Source organism: Cucurbita moschata, unplaced genomic scaffold (genome assembly GCF_002738365.1).
Source record: "Cucurbita moschata cultivar Rifu unplaced genomic scaffold, Cmos_1.0 Cmo_Scf00005, whole genome shotgun sequence".
NCBI lineage: Eukaryota > Viridiplantae > Streptophyta > Magnoliopsida > Cucurbitales > Cucurbitaceae > Cucurbita > Cucurbita moschata.
The window spans coordinates 5,293,987-5,318,540 of NW_019268521.1; the positions used below are offsets into that span (position 1 = coordinate 5,293,987).

The 24,554-nt window shown below is 32.4% G+C and overlaps 2 protein-coding genes and 1 long non-coding RNA gene across 3 annotated transcripts; 1 reads left to right on the forward strand and 2 right to left on the reverse strand.

Annotated features, from left to right (window-relative positions):
* Positions 1-1,217: 1,217 nt before the first annotated feature.
* Positions 1,218-1,928, reverse strand: LOC111443424 (protein GLUTAMINE DUMPER 5). The gene has a single exon (XM_023081234.1). It carries the CDS (start codon positions 1,822-1,824, stop codon positions 1,348-1,350), a length of 477 nt encoding a protein of 158 aa, XP_022937002.1. The 5' UTR covers positions 1,825-1,928; the 3' UTR covers positions 1,218-1,347.
* Positions 1,929-6,446: 4,518 nt separating this feature from the next.
* LOC111442631 lies at positions 6,447-9,690 on the forward strand. The gene is made up of 5 exons (XR_002710337.1): positions 6,447-6,588; positions 6,902-7,061; positions 7,118-7,303; positions 8,180-8,227; positions 9,638-9,690. It is a non-coding gene; the product is annotated as an uncharacterized LOC111442631 (long non-coding RNA).
* Positions 9,457-18,371, reverse strand: LOC111442630 (histidine kinase 5-like). The gene is made up of 14 exons (XM_023080075.1): positions 18,094-18,371; positions 17,777-17,941; positions 16,188-17,106; positions 15,669-15,725; positions 15,261-15,488; positions 15,005-15,098; positions 14,705-14,911; positions 14,202-14,332; positions 13,741-13,790; positions 12,830-13,170; positions 12,636-12,739; positions 11,735-12,520; positions 10,696-10,848; positions 9,457-9,911 (listed from the first exon to the last, which is right to left on the reverse strand). The coding sequence occupies exons 3-14, from the start codon at positions 16,905-16,907 to the stop codon at positions 9,777-9,779; spliced, it is 3,006 nt and encodes a 1,001-aa protein (XP_022935843.1). The 5' UTR covers positions 16,908-17,106; positions 17,777-17,941; positions 18,094-18,371; the 3' UTR covers positions 9,457-9,776.
* Positions 18,372-24,554: the final 6,183 nt, after the last annotated feature.

The window sequence follows — 24,554 nt, forward strand, 5'->3', positions numbered from 1 at the left end:
AAAAAAAAAAAAAAAAAAGAAAGAAAGAAAGGAATTCCATTCTATGACCCTGTTTGTTAAATTATTGTAACGGTTCAGATCCACCGCTAGCAGATATTGTTCTTTTTTAGCTTTCGGGCAAAACGCCTCCTAGGGGAAGGTTTCCACACCATTAGAAATGGTGGTTTGTTCTCTTCCCAACCAAGGTGGGACATCACAATCCACCCCATTCGGGAAAAATGGTGATTTGTTCTCCTCCCAACCAAGGTGGGACATCACAATCCACCACCCGATTCGGGGCCCAGCGTCCTCGCTGGCACTCTTTTCTTCCTCCAATCGATGTGGGACCGCCCCTAAATCCACCCCTCATTGGGGCCAGCGTCCTTACTGGCACACCGTCTCGTGTCTACCCTCCTTCGGGGAATAGCGAGAAGGCTGACATATCGTTTGGTGTCTGACTCTGATACCATTTGTAACGGCTCAGATCCACAGCTAGCAAATATTGTCTTCTTTGGGTTTTCCCTCAAGCTTTAAAACGCCTCTCTAGGGGAAGATTTTCACACCACTATAAAATGGTGGTTTGTTTGAGCTTTCCCTTTTGAGCTTCCCCTCAAGCATTAAAACGCGTCTCTAGGGGAAGGTTTACATACCACTACAAATGATGGTTGTTCTCCTCCTCAACCAATGTGGGACATCACAATTATGTTGACCGAAAATTTTTTACCATTTGATTTGGCACATGAATGTCAATTATCGAAACTTTTATTAAATTTTTAGGGGCATCTATTTATTCATTAAATATAATATTATAAAAAATGAAAATCCAATAAGAAAATATTTATAAAAAAAAAAAACTATTTTCTTTTTGTTCCCAGCAACTGGAGGTGGGAAAATGGACACGGTTCGTTCAGAATATATCTCCTCTCTCGTCTGCGTCATTTCATTTCTTAACGCTTTATTCTCCTCTCTCTAGTTTTCCCTCGGACGACATCCAGCAATTAAAATAATAATAATAATAATAATAAATAAATAAATAAATCACTATTCGAAGTGACCTTGATTAACAAAATTAATGAAAAAGAAATACGATTATTCTCATTATTGTCCATTTGTTTATGTTTTCTTTAATCAAATTGGTTTTATTTATATTGATCCGATTGATGATATTTTTCTTTAATAAACGTTCGGTTCTTACCGAAATTGGTAAAGTGGAAATGTGATTTCAATCTCAATCAATCTGGGAGGAATATCGGATAACAATTTCCATCGTAATTTACAGTTTTTTCTTCAGAAAAAACAGAGCTCGATTAGAACTCTACAAAATTGGTGGCAAAATTTCTCGATCGGAAAACAATTTATTTGAAAAACTCACTCGTGTTCTTCCTCGCCGGATTCCTGAATGACTGTGTTCGCTTCAGAAGAAACTTCTCGATCATACACTTTGGTCGATTTCTCCGAATTCTCCGCTGTCTTTTTCTCCTCAACGGCGGTTTTCACGGCGGAGGAAATTCGTACGCACACAGGCCTGGCTAAGAACGTCGGTTTCTGGTTTCCGGCCATTATAACCAGAACGTTATCGTCGTAGTTAGCCTTCTCAGACCGCATCTCCGAGTCGATTTTAGCTTCGTTACTGCCGCCGTTCTCCAAATCGTCGCTGCCTCTGTTCCGTCGGCAGAGGTTCCAGTGAGAACAGGCCAAAAGGACGAGCGAAAAGGTAATCAGGATCATCATCGACGCAAGGCCGCCGAAGAGATACGGCAACGGAGAGTGCCACAGCGATCGCTCTGCAATGTTCGGACTGGTCGACGGCGAAGAGTATTGTGCCGACGGCGAGATTCTCTCCATTGATTCAAGCTTCCTTCTGCTCTGTTACTGAATTCGTTTGATCTCTGTTCTGATTTGATCGGAAGAAACAATGGAAAAGGAAATTATTAGGTCTGTGAGATGAAAGAGCGTGAAGAATGAAGTATTTATAGGAGGAAGAAAGCAAGGTGGATAGGGACGAAGGAACGGAGCGTTTTTTTTCGCCTCATTTCTTTCTCTTTTCCTGCGTTAGCTTTTCCTGATGGGTCACGTTTGTCGGTTTGTTTAAGAAGGGAATATTCTCTTTTACTCGCCCGAGTCTCAACACTTTTATTAGATCACGAATTTGTCCACTTCACAGTTTATATGCACTCATGCTAAATAATTTATGGGTCCTAAAGGGTAATAATGTCAAATTAAATTTAAACCATGTTTTTCACTATCAAAATTAAATTATTAAATACACTACATTATTATATCCGGATATACATGCTTGCCTTGCTCGAAAGCTTTTAATACTGCAGTTATTAAAGTTGTGATGGATCAATATCATGATTAGAATCTACCGTCAGAAACAATTAAGTCAAACCTATTTGCTTTGAATCTGTTGGTCTGGCCTTGATGTTTGAATTTATTCCACTGCCAGTAACTAAATGTAGTATTGATGTTATTGTTCTTACCTGTCTTACTCCACACAAGAGGTTGAGACTAATAACTATTTTCGCGTCTGACACTCCTCAACCTTTTTCATCGAAATTTAAAATTTGGGTGAGTATCTAAAGCCTGTGTTATCTTTTTAAGTTGACCAATTCACTGGATTGTTAAATCATTGAGTCCTTTGGAGTTAATCGACCGTTCCAAGAAGACTCATTCAACAAGTAGTTTAGTGTGTATATTTTTCATTTTAACGTTTGAAATATACTTTAATTTACGCTAAATGTCAATTTAGATAAGAGCGGATTATAAAATTAAAATATACCTAAATTAAATGATTTTTTTTTTAATTTTAGAAATTCAAAGCTTATACTAACTACCTATTTTGTCTATTTGGTTGTTGTGCCTCTTTACCTTTTTGAATCAACACTGAAATTTTAGTTAAAAAGGACATGGAATTGACCTTTGAAAACTATATTTGTTCTTTTGAATTTTAGCTATGATTTTAAAATTTCTAAAATGTCGATTAGTTTGAAAAGTGAGAAATAAAAACGGTTAAAGAAAAGGAAAGGTTATCTTCCCAATTTCAACCTAGTTTAGCATACAAGTTACTCAATATCATCTTTTACACGACTTTCTAATTATTGCAATTATTGCAACTTATGAATTAAAAAAATTAAAATTAAAATTTTGAATTTTGAATTTTTGTATTTTTAATTAATAAATTATTGTATTCATAATTTAAAAAAGGTCGACAAATCTATTAAATACTAAATTAAATTTCGTGTCTAATAAACCTTAAACTTTCAATTTTGCATGAACGGGATCTATGAACTTTTTTATAAAAGTCGAATAGAAACCAACATGAAAGTTTATAAGCTTATTTGATTTTTTTTAATATTTATGGACCAAAGAAACAAACCTTATAAATATAAAGATCAATACTGAGGATAGAATGACTATGAAAGGGTTAAAAGGATTAAAAGTAACTACCTATACCAATAAGGTGTAAATTTTTTTCAGTGACTCAATCGTAAGAACTCTATTATTAAGCATGTTTTGTTTTAAGCAATTTTATGTTGGATGACTTCATTAAAAGCATGTGAGTGAGAACAAAACATGCTGAAAGAATTTATGTTAGTTTGTGGTGATAGTCTTCGCTCTTAGAAGCGAAAAGTAGGTAACTTGACCATATGTCGCAAGAGATAAAGGGAAATATTGAAGCCATTAGGTGTCGAATTTGTATTATAAATCATAATTAAAATTCTGACTATACTATCATTACAAATGGTATCAAAGCGGTACCTCTCCTAATAAGATGTAGTTCAGGGATGAATCAACATAAAGTTGGTGAGCATGTGAGCTGAGTAAATGATGGAGATATATGAATGAAGTGAGATCACCATACGTGAAATGAAAATCCTGCCGCAGCAGTCAACAAAGCTGGTGGTGGCCCCTCATACTAAAAATACCCTTCAAGCATCTTGGTTTTAGTAGGCCCACTATCTTGACGCTGGTTGGTGGGCTCTATATGGGCCCACGAGAATTCATAGTGGGCCCATTTTGTGGACCTACTGAAGACCCGCGATTTACGCCTGTTTCCCGCTATTATCTTTGACCTTCGTGTATTCATCGAGTTTAGACGGTGATCTTTATTTTAGTATTATAATAAAATTATTATTAATTTTTTAATATGAGAATATAATGTATTTTAAAAACATACATGAAATGGCCTAGTTGTTTAGAGGTATTCCTAAAAGTTTTTTTATTTTTTAGTTTATTATTTTCTGATTCTAATTCTATAAAGCATTAATAAAGCTGTTATTTTTATAACTTCATATTTGCACAGTAAATAATAAAAAAACAATCAAATCACAGTAAAATTCGACTATTTTAATTTTAAAATTGCGAGTTAATAAAGTTATTTAGTGGCTAATTTGTACCAAATTTGATATTATTGAAATTAGTAAATTTATAAAATAATGGAGGATAAAAATTGGTCAATTTCATTTAAATTAAATTGCTATGGACAAGTTTATGAATAAAAATTTAAATTGATTTTTGTAATTCAAAACTTTTAATATTTATTTTTGACTTTTTTATATTCTTTTTTTAATTTAAATTCTTAAAAGAAGTCAATACATACCCACAACAAATTTTATGGTACTTTTTTTAAAGGTTTTTTTAATATAAAAAATTAAATATAGTTATGGGTTGTAGTTTTAGGGTTATTATAATAGGGCATAAGCGCCAATTTTATTTTTAATTAAAAATAGAACCAAATCTAATTGGACAAAAAAGCGAGATCTATAATCGTGGTGCATTTTCGGACACCTAATTTTATAAATGGGATAATAAATTTTATTTTATAGGGATATATAAGAAATATATCCGTTTATGCTTTGGTTCCCTACCTCCACTCTGAAGAGGCCTACACAGCCCTCGTGGGCCCCAAATCAAAATCCGTTTTCGGACCTTTTTGCAAATAAAATATTTTGGAGCGCCAATTTTATATTTTGTAATTTCTTTAATCAATAATTTACCTCAACCATAGAAAATATTTTATCATGTTCAAAAATTCATATATTTAATAAAATGGTCCAAATTCAATTAAATCGTTTAATCTTCAAATATCAAACAAAGAATTGTGAGCCTCGATTATAATGAAGCTCCAATGAGCACTAGTCACATAGGCCTGGTACAAACGCTCCAATGTCTTTTTCTTATTTATCAAAGCTTGCTAGTGTTCATACAATTTTTGTACAACCTAAATTCTTGTCTGTTTTGGCTAATTACATATGGTTGTCAGTCTCACCATTTTAAAACGCATCTACTAGAGAGTAGTGTTCATACCATTTTTGTACGATCTAAATTCTTGTCTGTTTGTGTTAATTACATATTGCTGTCAGTCTCACCATTTTAAAATGCGTATACTAGGGAGTAGTGTTCATACCATTTTTGTACGACCTAAATTCTTGTCTGTTTGTGCTAATTACATATTGGTGTCAGTCTCACCATTTTAAAACGCGTCTACTAGGGAGAAATTTCCCTCTTCAACCGACATACAGTCTCACAAAATCTTAAAAACAAATGTTCCAGCTCGAGTGAAGAAGTGCCATAACCATAGTATGCCGCGTCATTCTATCATCTCTAATTGAAAAATATTTTTATGCAATTTTTAGCTTAACGATAATGAGTACTGTAGTTCTAAATTTGCGCATAATCTTTGAAATTTTGTTGTATCGGATCTTTTCGAAAACTTTTAATTTAGTGCAAACACGTGCTTAATTATACTAACAATCAATATTAATCATAGTAAAAGACAGTTCATCTATATACTTCTTAGCTCTCACTATCAGAAGAAATATCAGAAATGAGGAAGAATATGAGGAATCATTTGATAGAAATATAAATAAAGAACATGAAAGGTTAGATTCGTAATTAAAAAACCTTATATTATAATTTTCCAAAACATCTAATTTTAAAGAAAGAGCACTACATAAAAGAATTACAGCATTTTTTAGGAGAGAATAATATCCGATCTAATCAACAATGTTTTTTTTTTTTTTTTTTTACTATTTAAATCCAAAACTTTATTTATAATTAAAATTTAATTTATATTTGGGTAAAGTGTTAAAAAATGACATGTTTAGTGATTGAGTAGTAAAATTTGAAATTAATTTAACATTACTAAGACATTTGACCAAACTTATCGGTATGTCGTTTTTAAAAAGAGATGGAAATTAATTTCAAATTTTTTTTATCAATTAAAAATCAAATTTAAAATTCAAAAATATTGAGTTTTAAAATATTTTAGGTTCCAAATAAAAATTAAATTTAAAGTTTGAATTTAAAAAAATATGTGGATGTAATAAATTACAAATTATTGATATTTACAAAACTATAAACCGTAACTTGTACGGCCCGGGCATTTCGTCTTTTATGTACAGCCTGGCGCTACTATAAAAGCGGGCTAGGATGGAGAACAGGAACGAGATCCGCGTCGGAGTCTCTCTTTCGCGCTATTTTCTTTTCCTGAGAGTTACAATATGGAAATCAACTGCCTTAATCTACACTCTCATTTCCAATTTTTCTTCGTCGTGATTTTGTATAAACGGATCACAGACACGGCGCGCGGACCTTCGGTTCTAGGTATTTTTCTTCATTTAGAATCGTTTATTTTCATCCATTTACGTTCAGCGACAGATTAATCGCTGTTCATATTCCTTTCAGTTTTCTACATTTCGTTTATAAAATCGTAGAGTATATCTGTTTCTCGTCGACAGATTAGTCGCAGTTCATATTCTTTTGAGTTTTTCTAGCAGTTTTCTGCACTTCATGTACAAAATCGTTGAAATATGTATTTGCATTCGTCATCTTCCAAGAGATGATTGTAAAATGTTGAATGTTCATCTAATTTCATGTCGATTTGTCGTGTTTCGCGTCCGTGTTTGGATTTTTTCAGGACGAGGCTCGTAGCTCTTGTTCCGCAAGAGGTTTCTCCGTAGAAATTGCAATGGCGACACACTTGGCGTGTTCAAATCTCTATATGCTCTTCGATACGATAAAACGCGGTCTGGAGCTCTCGCAATCTGCTAATATATTACGCATCATCCGTTGTAATGGTAAGTCGGCTGGAAGAAGACAATAATCATCTAGTCTAATTTTGTTTATTAATTAGATATTTGGAGGTCTATAGTGCAATATCTCGAGTATATTATTGTTCGCAATGACTGTTGCTGATTTTAGACGATGACTATTTCATCTTTGGCGCTGTTTTTGGCGATAAACGAGTCATGCTTACCGCTAAGATTACCGTTTAAGCTATACAATGCACGCGGAGGTGGTTTGTCTCTGCAATTTGAAGGTCTTTTCTCTTTTCATTGATAGGATAACATTTCTGTTGCTCTGAAATAAAACTGCACTCAAAGATTTAGTCTAATTAAATCATAAGAAATTCTTTGTCATTTTCCCGCTTCATATCTTTTGCTCTCAAGAGTTAGCTGTGTTGAGGAACTTATTCATTTAATGAGTTTTCAAGCTAAACCAAAATTCTTTATCACTTCCTTGGTTTGTCTTACTTGAGCGCATATATCTTCAGGAAGTAAGGACAATTTATACTAGTGCTATCTCCCTTCGACTGAATTTCAATGTTAAGACCATTATTCATAACTGCGCAGCTTTTTGTTTGGCTCACAGTATAATCTTCCTGCCTAAAACTGATTTAAAAAAATGTGTCCATGGAAAATAAAGGTTATCAGCTGGTACATCTTGAGCTGAATGTATCCATTTTCCAGAGATGAATTGAATTTGAGGTGTAGTTTTCCGTCAAAGAAATTTGTGGAGCAGTTTGTGTGCTTGTTTTGATTCCCTCTGTTCTATTGTCTTGAAAATACTGTAGTTTGGCTGCATAATTTTTTGCTAGATTTCTTCTGTGTTCTGTCTTGCCATTTTTGATGAAAAAATGTTGCTACATAGCTCAACACAGTCCTATGTTTATCAGCTGTTTTCTGTTCCTAAAGGTTAACGAAGCATGTAAATTGGCCCTTTTTAACATCTAGTTACTCCATATCCAATGTGACATGTTTGTTCATTTCGTTGTCATCCCCACATTTAGGGCATATTATTCCACTCAGATGGCACTATGACTACTGTAATTAATCGTGTGAAATGTATCTTCGCTGTAGTTCTCCTAAATTTATTGTGTATCTAATTTGAACGGTATCTGATTGTTAATTGACAGTGCAAGGATGTTGGGAGTCTAATAATCAACGAAGCTTTGGACCTACAGGTTTTCTCACTCTCCTTCTGATATTATGTTTTACCGTCTTCATTGATCTCGCTATTACAGTTTGCTTTTTCTATGCTTGGACATCCTCTAGGGAAGATAGGTGAATGTGTTATTTGATTAGGTTCCAAGGGTGGTAATCTTACCCTAGGGGGTAAAAGATTTTAGTGCTTAGTATGGATAAGGGATAGTAAGGGTTGATATTTTCGTTCTTTTTTTCTCCCTTCAATTTGAAACACATGCATTTGATAAAGTTGGTTTTTCCTTTTCTTTTTCTTTTTTTTTTTCCCTTTTCTTTTCGTCTTGTAAGCAAATCTCGTGCCAATTTTTTAAAGCATTTTCTTTTAAACCAACTGAATTATTTGATAATGAACCAATCAGTGAAACATTTGACTTGGGTTAGTTAGGAGGATTTGTGTAATTTATTACTTTTAGAGAGTGAAATATTATATCTAAAATATTTATTTATTTTCAAATATAAAAATAAGATTGGTAATTCGATTTCAATTTATATTACAAAAAAATTACTTTTTATAAAAACTATAGGTCTAAAATATTTATTTGAACTATAGGTCTCATGATGGAATGTTCGAAATGGAATAATAAATTTAATTTATTATATTTTATTTAGTTACAAATCCTTTTATTTTACTGCTTTGTTTTTAAAAAAACATTTCTCAAAAAGTAAAATTTTGTTTTTAATTTTAGAGAATAAAATTTAAGATAAGGCATTCTTTTTTCATTGAAAAAAATAGTAAAGAATAAAAAACGATGGTCCTAGTTCTAAATTTTGTTTTTAATTTTAGAGAATAAAATAAAAGACATGACATTCTTTTTTCATTGAAAAAAATAGTAAAGAATAAAAAATGAGGTCTGAGTTCTTTTTTCTTTTTGCTTTTGAAGCATAAAAAAAATAAAGACGATATTAAAAGTTAGCGTCATTCGAGGCCATTTTATGTTATATGAGGTGTGTTTGTTTTATTGAAAGATATAGTACTATCCTCTTGGTCCATTCCTCTTCTCCTGGAAAATTTAGAACGGAATAGAATTTAGGCTAAATAAAAAAGCTTCTGAAAGTTATTTATTAAAATGTTTTATCATGTTTTTCCAAATATTTCCAGACTTTTTTAAGTCACTGTCACACCTGTTGTAATATTTTGAATTTCCTAGATATTCTTGATGGAGCCAAACAAAGAGTTTTAAATTTTAACATGATTGAGTTGAGATGTTAGGCTCTTAGAGTAGCTCGATCACCCACCAATTAGTAGGAAACATAAAAAAGAAGATTAGTGTCCATGTTGACTGAAGTGAAGATTTAGCTAATTCTCACGAAAGCAAAATGTGATAACTTTATTACAGATTTTCTCTGGAAATTAACCACAGCTTTTACTGTACAATTTACAAATTGGGCAGGTGGTAAGGGTAAGAGGATATGTTACAATGATTACATTACTTGACCCAAAAAAGAAAAAGAAAAGAGGTAAAGGGAAGATTACAAAACTTTCCTACTGAACTGTTTCTACCATTACCTTTCTCAAAACAAACCATACATTTACAAGGGAGGTTGTGGTAAATACCGTTCCAGACATTCTTTCAACTTCTGGAAGGAGATTGGCTTTGATACGAACGAGTCCATACCATTTTCATAACACTCATCAGCGCTTTCTGACATTGAATTTGCCGTCATCTGCAGGTACAACACCCCACTCATTTCATTACTTACACTACTAGTAAATTATTTTCTTGCACTGAGACCAGTCCTAAATTAATGATGATTTCAATTGTTAAGGGTCTTTAATAGTTTTTTATATGAAAATTATGTTTATTTCTTAACCCTTTTTCTTAATACTAATTTTCTAAACTATAGTTAGCTTTTAAACATCAGGTAAAGTAAATTTTTAAAACTTGTTTCTTTGTTTTTGAAGGTTTTGTTAAGATTTTAAAGGTGTTTCCAGAAAGTGGTAAAACTAAAGAAAATGTAAATTTATTTAGCTTTTATTATTAAACAGGGTATTGATTTTGAAAATTTTTATATGATATCTTTAAAACTATATATTATGATTATATTCATGATAAAAATGATAAATTAACTGGTCTTTCTACGTGAAAAAAAAAAGAATATTTAATACATTTTTTAAACTTCAAAGCTGGTGTGTGAAAAGAAAAGTGCATGGTAAGTTTTATTACATATTTCATACATTTCTAAAAAATTTCAACATTAAATTTAAAGTTTCACAGTTCAAGGACGTTTCAAGCAGTAGTTTAAAAGTTCATAAACTAATCTAGTAATTTAATCTATATTTTACCTAGTATCACTTATGTGACATGATGCATACGCATAATAGTATAGATATATAATTTCTTTTAATGTTTTATTTTGATTTATTAATGTTTTAGTACGCTGTTCGCATAAATGATTAATGATTAAGGCTGTTGATTAAAAGAAAAAAGGAAAGGGAAAAAGTACTCACAGCAACGATGGGTATCCTGCGGGAGGAAGGAGTCCAATAAGGCGTAGTTGGCTGGATTCCAGCATTTACAGCTGCCTCCCAGCTGCCTGTTTCCTCAAAAGAACGAATTAACCTTGTAGCTTGAAGGCCATCCATAACTGGCATGAATACATCCTGCACGAATCGACCAAAATTTCCTCATACAATTCCCACACGTTTAAAAAACCTAATTTTCAATTCCTCCTCTGATTTTAATCCCTCGAGCCTTCCAGATATTTGGTGCTAATCTACATGTCAATTCCATTAATAATTCTAGTGCCTTCTGGTGTTTTTATTAAGTTATAAGTAATCCTCATATACCACAATGATGCAAGCAAGCAGAGTAAATTACTGAAATAACGAATTAAAAACACGACATGTTTTGAGCACAAAATTTACGAAATATAACAAAACTTAAAAGGTAAAACTGAATATATTTTTTAAAAAACTGTTAGATGTTTAAAAATCTGCCTAAAAAGTATTGCCATTGGGTATAAATCCGGATGAAAGTGCTAAGAGTACGTTTCTAGCAGGAGGCGAGAATCTTCCGAATAAAAATCAAAATGCATTCCTTAACAAAAAAAAAATGTCATGCAAAATCTTGAAATTATAGTTAATTCCACAAATAGAAAAATAAAATAGTAAAATGATATAATATTTACAACAATAAATTATAAAATTTACAAAAAGAAAAAAAAAATACAAAGGCAACTCAAAGATGTTATTTTTAAACATATAAATATAATTTTGTTAAATCAAAATGCATGCCTTAACAAACAAAATAAAAATATGTCATGAAAAATCTTGAAAATATAGTTAATTGCACAAATAAAAAAATAAAATAGTAAAATGATATAATATTTATAGCAATAAATTATAAAATTTACAAAAGAAGAAAAAACAAAGGCAACTAAAAGATGTTATTTTTAAAAATTATAAAAGTGATGATATATATATTAAATAAATATAATTTTGTTATGCACTTTGATAAAAATTATGTTGAAGAGGCAGAAACACATACCATGAGAATGAGATCGTAAGAACGGCGTTGAACTGCACGAACAGCCTCGATTCCGTTAGTTACGACGTGGATTTTTTGGCCGAACTTCTTCATCATGGATTGAGTAACCATAATATTGGTCTTATTATCCTCGACAAGAAGAATTCTGGGTTCCAATCCCATTGTGACTTCAGAACCACTACTACTGCTACTTCTGCAATGGTTACTTCCATCATCGGATCTCTCCTTCCCCTGTTCTGTTTTTAGAAGTTTATTACTTGGCTTTTCCAATCCATTTTCTTGCTTCATTGTTTCTGATCTGTGAACTGAATTCACACCAACATTTTGGGACCGAGCATTAGTGTCTGGTTGGTTTTCGTTATCAAGCTCTGAGTTCATCCGACTCGATGAACATTGTGATTCGCTTGAGGTTACCGCAGCAGCATTGGCATAACGGACATCTCTATGAGAAGCAGTCTCTTGTGGTGTGATGTTGTTCGTGGGAATAGGGAAAGAAGGTTCAGAAAATCCATTGAGTTTGGTTGAGGTGTGATACCCAGTTGTATGTAACATTGAGTTTGGGATGATCCTTGTGCCATTAGAAGATGCTAGAGAACTGAAACTGTGGGGTTGGAATTGGAAGAAGCCCTCAGTCATTTCGTCATTTGTGGACTCGTCGTCGGAGAGATCATCGGAATCATCGGAAGGACTGCAGGTGATTGAAACCTTGTATGGCAAAACAAATGTAAATGTAGATCCATGGTTCTCTCGGCTGGAAACGGTGAGATGACCACCCATCAATTCAACCTGCTCCAAAAGCAAGTGCATAATGATGGGTTAAGCAAGCAAGGATGAAGTTGGATTATGTTCGGAAGAAGCCCCTCAAAATTGAGGCAAATTTTAACATGAAGGAACAGTTTACCAGCTGTTTGCATATTGCCAGCCCAAGTCCAGTCCCTCCATACTTGCGAGCATGATCGGCACTAGCTTGCATGTACTTCTTAAAAAGGGTTGGTAATGCATTCTCTGTTTCATTCCAAAAGAAATCAAATGAACATTACCACTCATAATTGTGTAATTAGTATATTAAATGATCAGAAATATACTCAAGCATACCTGGAATTCCAATTCCTGTGTCGAAAACATCACACCGTATCCATACCGTCGTTTCTGGTGAACAAGATTCGTTTTCTCTATTTCCATTCTGTGTGGTTTCACTTTTACTAGGGGTTCCTGGTGCATCAAAATGCAAGTGATTTCTGTCACCGTGTTTCTGGCCACGCGAGCCATTCTGAGGGGCTGGAAGACATGTTCCTTCTTGCCAACCATTTACCGGAACTGTTGAGTTATCAGCCGTTGATTTCTTGGGGCTTTCTTCTCCTTTTCCGATGGGTGGATAGGGTAGCACATAAAGGTTAATTCCAACCTTTCCTTGATGAGTGAACTTGATTGCGTTACTGCATCGATTAATTATCTATTTAGAGGACTCTCATATGATGATGTGGGAATGGAAGCATTAAATTCCTTCTGCATTAACCCTTTAGCGCTCTTTCTATCAACTATATAAGGCAGTCTACATGAATCTTTTGAATATAGTCTTCTCCGTGATTTATGCATGTGTTTATCACGGATTTCATGTCACATTGGTCAACCATATTACCTCACTGACGACATGAATGTCTACTTCCTCAGGACAAGTGTGTATATTACTTGTACCCAAAACTAGGCTATTCTAACTTCTAAGATGCCTTTCTTAGCTTCTTATTATCGGGAAAGAAAGATAACATTTGGTAATTTTGTAAAACAGGGCAACCGGCACCAAGTCAACAGATGCCAGGGGAGGGAAGGCATTAGAGAAGGAAGAGGAGTAGACCTATAAGTAAAAATTGATCTTCCCCAGCGTATTACCTAAGAATTGAATTCTCAATTATTAACTTAGAATTTGGATGGAAATGCTTTGTGCAACAAACTGTAAAGTTTATGCAGTCCATATATGATTTTATTCAAATATTTACAAAATTCAGTACCTGATCAAGTTGGTGAGGATTTGCCGAATCCTAAGAACATCTCCGATGACCTGAAACGTTGCACCGTTTAATGGGCAGTTTACACATCTAAAACGAGCAATCAAGCAATGGAAGATAGGGATAGGCAGGGATTGCAAAAAATTATATGGGTTCAACTATCAGTGGATGATATGTGAATAAGCTATGAAGCTATACATGGCTAAGGTTTCTGAAAAGGGGACTGAATAGGGTGCACAAATTTTTAGGATTAATGCACATCTCCAGGCATGACCATTTCTACCTCAAATGATTGAGGCATAAAACTATCCATATGATGCCACCAGCCTAGGTTGCTCTGGCATATTAAATCAAATGTCATACGTACCTATTACTCGATTTTTAATTGTGATTCAGATGCCTACTTAGCATAAAAAATCCAGCTAATCAATTGAAAACATTTAATATTCATCTATAACCCTCACCTCTATGGGGACATCATCTGCTATACGTCCCTCCAAAACTAAGAATTTTCGCAATGATGCAGCAGCAGTCTGCAGAACATGCTTCACAACCTCTCTTGGACGGAATTTTGTAGCTTCCAACTTCATTACTCCTAATAAAAGAAGGCAAAAATATCATATACCTGATCAGCTTACATTTGAAGTAGAACATAAATTGGCTTCCGTTAATATGCCACTAGAAAAAAGTCCTTCAAGTGAGAGGAAATTGTGAGCATAAACAAGTGAAAACAAACACCCAGTTACATCTGTGTGGTCCTATTGCTCGTTGTAAGTTGTTATTGAATATCGTGTGGACAAAGAAAAATAGAAAAGGCCTACCAAATAATCATAACATCTCAGAGCACCAAAATAGACACAAATTTACATCTAATAGTTGAGTATTTTTTTCGTTACACATTAATAACTCCATGAATGTGGCTGAAATGCTAGAATTAAAACCATGTTCTACTCAAAGAAATTCAGACCTGACTCGACCTTAGAAAGGTCCAAGATATCGTTTATAAGTTGAAGCACCAAGTCTCCTGAAGACAGCATAACATCCAACAGATGTCGCTGCTCCCGATCAAGTTTCGTGGTGGACAGAATCTCAGCCATACTAACCACTCCAGACAGTGGAGACCTAATTTCATGTGACATGGTTGCTAGCATTTGCTTGGCTCGCATTGTCTCCTCTGCAAGAATGAGGAAAGAAAAAAACAATGAAAACTTCAGCAGCTAAATTGAGCAGAAATAGACAACCGGATAGGTTGAAAGAAGAAACTAACCCGTGATGTGAATTGTTTTGTTCAGCTCTGATTCCTTGGCTTTTTGTACTGCAATCTCCTCGCGAAGCTTTGCCATCTTTTCTCGTTTTTTAACCTTTTGTAAAAGAAAAAGAAAACACATCACTATAGATGACAGAAATAAGATATGTGATATTTTGATTAGAAGTATATATACATACACACACTGTTTACATGAATGACTAACATGTAAAATGGAAAAGGAATTTTACACAAATATACTGAAGCGATCAAGCACCTGATCGGTTATGTCCATTCCCACATAATTTATTCCAATTGTTTCCCCAGCCTTGCTAAAGACAGGTTCAACGTAAATCAAAAAGGTCTTAAGCCCAAATAAGTCCGTATCAAACTGAATCTCCCTCTTTGCAGGTAGCCCTTTCTCTAGCACTTCTTTCTTGAAATCTTGAGATTCTTTAACACCAGCACCAGTAAAAATCTCAACGTCTGTTCTTCCTATAATATCCTGGGAAAAAGAATACCCTTTGCATTACATAAGGAGCAAAAAAAGAAAAAAAACTAGAGGTCGTAGTTTGTCCTGATACATTGAGTTATTCGATCTAATTTTAATGATGTCATACAACAGCATGTTGGGGGAAAACGATACACAATTCCTTTAGACCTGGTATGTGAAAGAAATGGTTACCTCTTCTTGCAAACTTGGAAAATGATTGTAGATAAATCGGTAGCGCATTTCTTTGTCCTGAAATGAAAGTATTAAAACAATCAGTTCCTTATGGTTGACCTGAACAATAATGATTGCAGCATGGAATTCACACAACCATGGAACAAAAGATGACTTCACTATGTGGAGCAGAACAATGAAGAATGTACAACTTCTAGTAGTTGACGGCATGCACAAATTGCGTTACCTGTGCCATTATTTTACCATTCTTCTATTTCGTGTATGTATTTAAAGAAGATCAGAAAGACCAACAAAAATAATTTTGTTAATTTTATAATTAAGAATCCACAACACACTTAAGAAGTTGAGCTGTCTTGTATGTTCTATTACTTTCTAAGCCAAGGATATGTTTATTCTAGAGACTATAGCAAAATCCCTTAAAACGATTGAAATAACTAATGCAGAAGTCCGAACTGACGAACTCAGGAGAATCAGAAATTCCGACATCATAAAATTAACATTATGAAGTTAAAATAGTACCTGATGACCAAAAACCACAGGTGCATTCTGCAGCACAAAATGCAAAAAATTGTCGGCTCTTTTCAGAATCTGTGACAACTCCTCAACTGGTGAGGACTGCTTTTCAACATTTTTTATGTTTTCCCTGAGCTTCTCTCCAAGCATCTGCTCGCGCTGTAGGCTTGCTTCCAACAGTTTTTCCAGATCTATTGCTCGCTGCTTCCAGTATGTCACTGTATCATACGCTGCATCAATTTCAACTCCCTTACTTTGAATGACGAAATCAGTTTTCCTCCTTGGAATATCTTGCCATATATCACAAGATTCTTCTAAAATAGAAATTGGACGTTTATCACCAGCATATCTTTCTTCCTCAAAAAGATGTTCCTCTAATATTTTCAATTTCTTGAGCTCAACTTCTTTCCTCTGCTTGCTGAGGATGTCAAGTTCTTCTCTAAGGAGACGCACAGCATTCGCTTGCTTATACTCCCACTGTTTGGCGAGGTATTGTAATTGTGAAGATCCTTTCTCAGTATAGTTAGTTAACTCTATAAGTCTCTTGAAATCAACAATTGTCGGTTCCTCTATTATGTTAACTTCTTCCAACATATCTTGATCTGCTCTTGGCCTTTCTACGTTGAACTGCTTTCTAACATCTGGTCCAACGTCCTCAGGCCACATAGAAGGAACAGCTTCGATGTCCATATCTTCAATAACCTCAGTCTCCATCTCGCAGACCATGGCAATTAATCAGCAATTTCTTCCAACTTGCACAAGAAAGTAGATGACAATTCTACTGCAAATAAATTCCTTGAAGACGTAATACGTCGTGCATCTTAGCTCATCCATGTTCCATCCAGCGCACACAAGACGGTGCTACCAGATAAATAGGAGAAAACCTTCGAGACTGTCGTAGATGGACGTAGTTATAGAGCAGGTCCTACATATGCAGAAAAGTTCAATGAATTGATTCATTGCACGACTTCCCATCAATAGATCAAAACTTAAAATCAATCGAAGTATTTATACATATAATAGTTTCAGATTGAAATAAAGTGGATTTCTAATTTTCGAAAAATGAATTATATCAGAAATAGGCGCTAGCGTACGCTTAACTAATTGAATTGTGAAGATTTTTCAGTTTCAAGGCGGAAGATGCACATCTTTGGATTTAGACGATAGCGTACGCTTAATTACTCGAATAGCGAAGACTTTTCAGTTTCAAAGAGGAAGCTGAATATCTACCATCAAGAAATTAAAAAATTAACAAAATGCAAGCCTGAAAAAATTTTATACTCAGCGGAAGCTGATGAAATGCAATTAGAAAGGAAATCCAAAGATAGTGAAGGTACTCTTCCAAATTCATTACAAAATCTCCAAATGTGAAACGACTAATAAGAGAGGCGAAAAGATGACTCTGAACTCGAATTCCAATTCGCGATGATCAGATTCAAATGAATGAAACCAAAGTACTTCGCAAGAAGCAAGTCAAAACGTAGCTGGAAGCTACATTTACGAACGAAGAGGATTGAACTGCCGAATGCGAGATTAAACGGATCATGCTTCACAATATGAAAAGAAAACACCGGATTACAGTTCAATATGCTAACCTCGTATCCGCAATATCAAACGCCAAGCGGCACCAAACCTCCGAAGTCCGAATCACTGGAAATGAAAACTCAAAAACAGCGGATGGCTTCAACAATAGATCTAAGGAATCTTTGCCGTTGTTTATCAAAAGTTTCTGGTGGAAATAGAAAAATCAGAGCCAGCCACTGCGCGCACAAGAGAGAAGAGAAATGATTGAATGCAAGAGAAGAAAGCATGTGACGGAAAAAAGAAAAACGAAAGAGAGAGAAGACAAGCCTAGGAAGCCATGTGCATTCGGAGGTAAAAAATATTAGAGAATTCTGGCCTTTTCGATCACCTTTTTTTGTCCATCAATTTTATATAAAATCGTCTCTGATTCCTCTTGCGACGACTGAATTCTTTGAAGGTCCTAATGCAAAATCCTGAAGAACAGCAAGAACAAATTACACAGCGTTTTCTCTCACTACGGTGTCAAGTATTTTCTCACTGATTCTCTCTCTCTCTCTCTCTATTCTCCGGAGAGTGAAAATGAATCAACAAAAACTCACAAACGAACGACGAAATGGCAGATTTAAAGGGAAGAGGGAAGAGAGAAGAGAGAGAGGTTTGGAAGTGTACGATCACTTTGAGAGCTGGAAAATAAAAGATTTAAAAACGCTGAACGTTTTTGTTGTTCCCCGCCATTTCAGCGGTGACGTGTTTACCTTATGCGTGTACCTCACGCGCCAAACGACGTCGTTTTTGCATCCCCAATCTAATTTGCGTTCAATGAATATTGCGCTGTTTTTTAGCAAACGTCTACGTGGTGCAAACTGGATTCTAATTCAACGTGTTTTCATTTTTAGAATAAATATACAAATTAATACTTTAATTTATTCTTCAATTTCATCCTCAATTTATCAGTTTTAGTTGTATTAAAAGTATTTTTTTTTGGCTCATATTTCCTATTATTTTATTTATATATTTATACCATATAACTCACCTAATTAAAATATATATTATTTGATTAAAAGTCATTGATTCTTTTATCCAAAGATGGATAAAATACATATATATATATATATCCCTTAAGTATTACTCGACACTTAAGATCCAATCCATTAACGACCAAATTCTAACTATTCATTAATAAATTTGATTTTTCTCTTTCAATTTAAATAACATCAAATATGTTTATTAAACAATAATTTAACCATACATTATAAATTCTTTTATGCAATATAAATAGTGGTTGTTATCGACTTAAAAAAAATTATTTTGACAAAATTCTATATTTTCAACCTTTAACCAACAAGAAAAAACAAAAAAAAAAATAGTCGTATACAAGTTTTAGAACATAAGATAAAGTCGAAGACTTCCAAAAATAAATACCAAATTGAAAAATAAAAACTTTAAGACTAAGTAACAATTTGGCATATTTATCTTCAATTTTGATTGATCCTTGATTTTTAATTTTTAAGAGATTTGTGCCTTTTTATATATTTTAGGTATTATATACCTAATATTTTTATAATTAACAAATATATCATAAATAAAATTAAAATTTGTGTCTATTAAAATATTAAACGTCTATTTTTTAAATATTAAATAGGTTAAAAGCCTATTAAACATAAAATTTAATAAATGTAAATTTAAAAGTTTATTAAACATAAAAATGGAAAGTTTAGGAATTTATTAATTAATAAATTTTCCTATTTTTTAATAATAAAAGTAAAGGGAAGCTATATGGGGATTGTGGTTCAATTAACTTGGGCATCATTGGTTACGTTGCTGGTGTTCGATTGTGGAGTGGGTTTATTTTTTTAACCATGGTTGGAACTTGAAAATCATAAATGGATTTTTTTGTACAGTTATCCTCCAATGAAAAGAGCCCACGTGGAAACAACTAGGCAGAAATTGTCTGAGCGTCCACATGGTAGCAGAACGCAAAAACATCGCTAGATCGAAGAGAAAGTCTCGCATGGTCAACGACTCCGTAATTACTAATTAAAGTGCTATCCCTATTTCCCTTTAATTATTTTTCCTCTATATTGTTCATCTAGATCCCAACGTCGTAGGCAATAAATAAATTGTTGAGGGTAAAAATGTCATTTTGTACTAATATAACTGCTTTTTTCCTCCAAAACATTTAAAGTAAATATATTAATTACTATAACATTAAGCTTGAAGGAAAATACATTTAAAAGTTATTTGAATTATTATATAATTATAAGTATATATTACCTCTAATTTTCTCAAAATGATAATGTTAGTGGTTAATAAATAATTTAATTTATTTAAATTTTTAATAAATTATATATATGTTTTAATGGATTGATTTAGGATTAAATGAGCGTAAATAATGTGATCTTTTTTTAAGATTATAATTATCAATAAATAATAAATAAATTGATTAAATCTGTCGTCATCAACCTTGATTAGGTTACACACAATGAATCTGACCAGATAACGGTTTGATCTTGTAACATTAACGATTTAAATTATATTCAACCATTTATATTTGATTTATTGATTGATTTAAATAAATTATTATTTTTTTAAATTAATTTCTATCAACCATGAGAGTAAACTTCTTATCAGATAAATTGTTTGGTGAGAAGTTTATTTAAGTCAATGATTATCGACATGTTTGGATCCCTTCTCAAAAAGTCTATTAACGTTATTTATTTGTATCGAGTACAGTCAAATCAATTAAATTACAAAAAAAAAATAATAATTAATAACGAAAAATCATTTGATTTTAATATTTTAATATCAATTACATGTGTAGCTTTGAAAGTGATTCTTAAAAGTATGGACAATTATGATTCAATGAAAAACGCAAGGCTAGCTATCGTTGTCAAACACTTTAGTCCAATTATTAATAAGATATAATAAACGTTTTCTCAAATGAACATTAATATTATATGTATATATATATATATATATAAAATTATGAGATTTAATATAATATTTAATTAGGTGGACATATACACTCGTCTTTCAATGAAGGCTGATCAAGTATTTTAGACTATGCTTTTTCTTAGTGGATAATAAAACATAATTTTATATTTTCAAATCGATGGGTTGCCAAACATGTTCTAGATTCCCGAATTTGTGGTGGGGAAGGCTTTGGTCTTTTGTTTTATAACCCTAACCCATTTTATGTATTTTTTTTTTATAATATAGTTTTTTTTTTTTTTTTAGAACTTCACCTAATTTCATGTATTAATTAAGTGGGTCCATTCGATAACTTTATTATTTATAGCGTGATGTCTTATTTTCCGTTTTTAGTAACGTTTCATGTTTTTTTTTTATATTTATTTACAATTTAAACACTTTTAAAATGGAAAATAAATATGTAAAAATAAATACAATGTATAAAAAAATTCAATATTATGGAATTTTAAGATTTTTTTACCATTCAAAGGGAAAAAACGAGAAACAAAAAAAAAAAAAACAACTAACAAGAAATGGATAATGTTATGAAATAAACTTATAGGATTTGTTTTGCCGATGCTTAAATTCATAGAACCTGTTGTAAAATATATCATTAAAGTATAAAGAAACTGTTCATCAACCATATTGGATTATTAATTTATTTATTATTATCAAGGTTCTAATATATTATTATTATCCTACTTCTAATTTAGTATTTATTAATAAATATTTTTACTGTCTATTAGCTCTCGTGATTTTTTAATTGTAGGGGAAAGATACATGCATGTCACACGTGAGAGAGACAATTGATCGGATGAGCATTACAATATTTTCAACTATAAAATGGCACATTAAATGCCCTATATGAATTATGGAAATTTTAATAAAAAAAATTACACATTTGTGAATTTCCTTTTTTACCCTTTCAAATGGATTTATATTTGTTTAAAGACGTGGTTGAATTTTTTATTAAGAGAAAATTAAATTATACGTATAACCATTATTTATTTGTTAAAATTATTTGTAGTCTGTTTTTTAATAATAAAATTGAACTCGTAAAAATAGGTTAATAATTAACAGACGATCATCTACTTATATTTACATTAAAAGACAAAAAAGCAATAATAAAATGTCAGGAATAAATGATTAAACTTTATAATAAAATATTTGTATAATTAAAAATAGGAATAAAATAATGGTAGTTAAAAATATTAATAATTTATGTTAATTTGAGCGATGGATCGTTCAATAATGGAATTAGTTGGAGAGACATGGGTATGACTTATGAGAGAAAATTGCCCAAGTGGTCTAGGTTTTATTTATTTATTTATTTATATTAAATATTATTTAAATAAATAAAGTTGAAATAAGTGATATAATTGTTATTTCTTTGTACAGCTCACCATCCCATATCTGTATTTTTCTTTCTAACCCACTTAGCAATTCCGCCACGTGATGGTTGCTGACTCAGCCATGAGCATTATTTGACTGCCACGTGGTGTCGTGGGTCCGCTAAGTGAAATTCTTTTTAATATTTGTTATTTCTTTAACGATATTAAAAGAATTTAAATTCACAACCATGAATGAACAGAGAAGAAAAATATATTTAAAATAGATTAATTGAAATTAGTGAAAATTCTAAGAACAGCTATCCTTAATTTGCGGATTTACTTATCAATTGATAAGTAAAAATATATTTAAATAATTATTTAATTATAATTAACGTGATTCCGTCCCCTCTTCACTGGGTTCCATGAAAGAAAGACCCATCCGCTAGCCAACACGTAGCCAATCAAAATTTACATCAGAGGGTAAATATGTAAATTATTATAAAAAAAACCAATCCGTGTTATTTAACAGCCAATGATCAAGTTTGTTTACACGTCGTGTCAAGGAAACGCTGACGTGGATTGTGGTTTTATAGGCATACACGAGGGCAAAGGGAAAAGCCACCATTTTTTTAATCCAGAAAAAACCACTGTTTATTAACAATAATTAATTAATTTATCGTTTTAAAATTTTGTTTATTTATTTATTTTTTACTTTTTGCCGGTGGTCGATCACATCAGGGAATAAAAGATTTCGGGGGAACCCCGCGCAAATGCGACGACAGATTGGGTGCAAATTATCATTTACTCTTATAAGAATATTGCATCATCGTAATTAAAAAATAATATATATATATAAATAAACGTTTTTTGTATTTTTTTTAAAATAAAAATACTGATTATGTTTATGATGCTAGATGACTCTCCACAATGGTATAATATTGTCTACTTTGAGCATAAGCTCTCATGACTTTGCTTTGGGCTTTTCCAAAATGCCTCATACCAATGGAATTAGTATTTCTCGCTTATAAACCCATGATCATTCCCTAAATTAGCCGATGTGAGACTTCCATCATCCAATATATGGTACTTGATACGAATTTATTGGTGTTGAAGATTATTGGAAGTGAGTTCCACATTGGTTAATTTAGGAAATGATTTATCTCCATTGGTGTGAGGCCTCTTGGTAAGTCAAAAGCAAAGCTATGAGAGTTTATGCTCAAAGTGACAATATCATACTATTATGGAGAGTCGTGTTCGTCTAACCATTAGAATAATAAATGTTATTAAATCTCAAAATTAAAAGCTAATGCAAAAATAGTCTTGAGATTTATAACTTTCATTACATAAATTAAATAATTTTATCAAAGTTTATAACTTTAATTTTTTCCAAAATTCTTTTGGCATAAGAGGAAATAAATTAACGATGTTTTGAACTAAAATTACACCAATTTTTACTGTTAGAGCTAAGATTATAACATTTTCTAAAAACTAGAGGAAGAATAGGGTGAAATAAAAAAAATTTACTGTCATAATTATGCAACTTAAAAATGGGTTGTTCTTAATTATTGGTTAAAGATATCATAGATATTAAAAGAACAAAAAAAGAGATAGATGGTTACTTAGGGATCTGAGCCCGGTGACTAAGCCCAACACCGCACGCACTGGATAGGTCACACAGAAGCGAGAGGCGATTTATGTTGGAAATGGGTCCCAGCCAGTCCTGGCTTTCAGGACCTTTTTGCCTCGGACAGCTAGCTCGCTGGCTCGGTCACGCTTCCACTTTCCTTTCAATCATGAGTCATCCCCATAACATAAACAAACGGACAATGAACCATATGCCTTCCCTTACTACAACTTCATTGTCTAAGAAGAAACATTATTTTGTGGGGTTTCTCCTCTTACAAGGTAAAAAAAAAAACCAGAAAAAATAAGTAATTTAATCCAATGTAGTTTTTTAAATAATGTATTGGTTCAACCATTGGAGTGTTACGGTTGCAGCTATAGTTGCAAAAAGGTAACTACAACCAACGGTAAAATTTTAGATTGCCTAGTGATCGAGCAAGCTCATAAACTTTTTTATTAACTGATGTGCACACATTGTAGCGAGTTTTTGATGGCATAGATAACCGTTAAAAAAATATCATGTCATAAGGGAATAATGTAAAATTGAAATTAAATGAACCCAACATACCGTGACGGGTCAAGCACAATTCAAATATTATTAATTCAAATTTTTGTATCTATATTTATTATATTAAAAAAATAAACCGAATAGATGGAAAAATCAAAATTAATTATGATTTAAACATACATTCTTCACCAAACAAATAATAATAAAAATAATAAGAACCCTGCTTTAAGCTAAAAGGAATTCATAAGCTTTCTTAATTTGGTTTTTTAGCTTGTACTTAAAAAAAAGCAATAAATAAATAAATATAGGGAGAGGAATGTTTTTAATGTGTTCATATCAAGCGATTATAAAAATAAATATATAACCTCGGTAAATTTGTAATTGGTGGGAGACGAGGGACTCTAATTATTAATTATT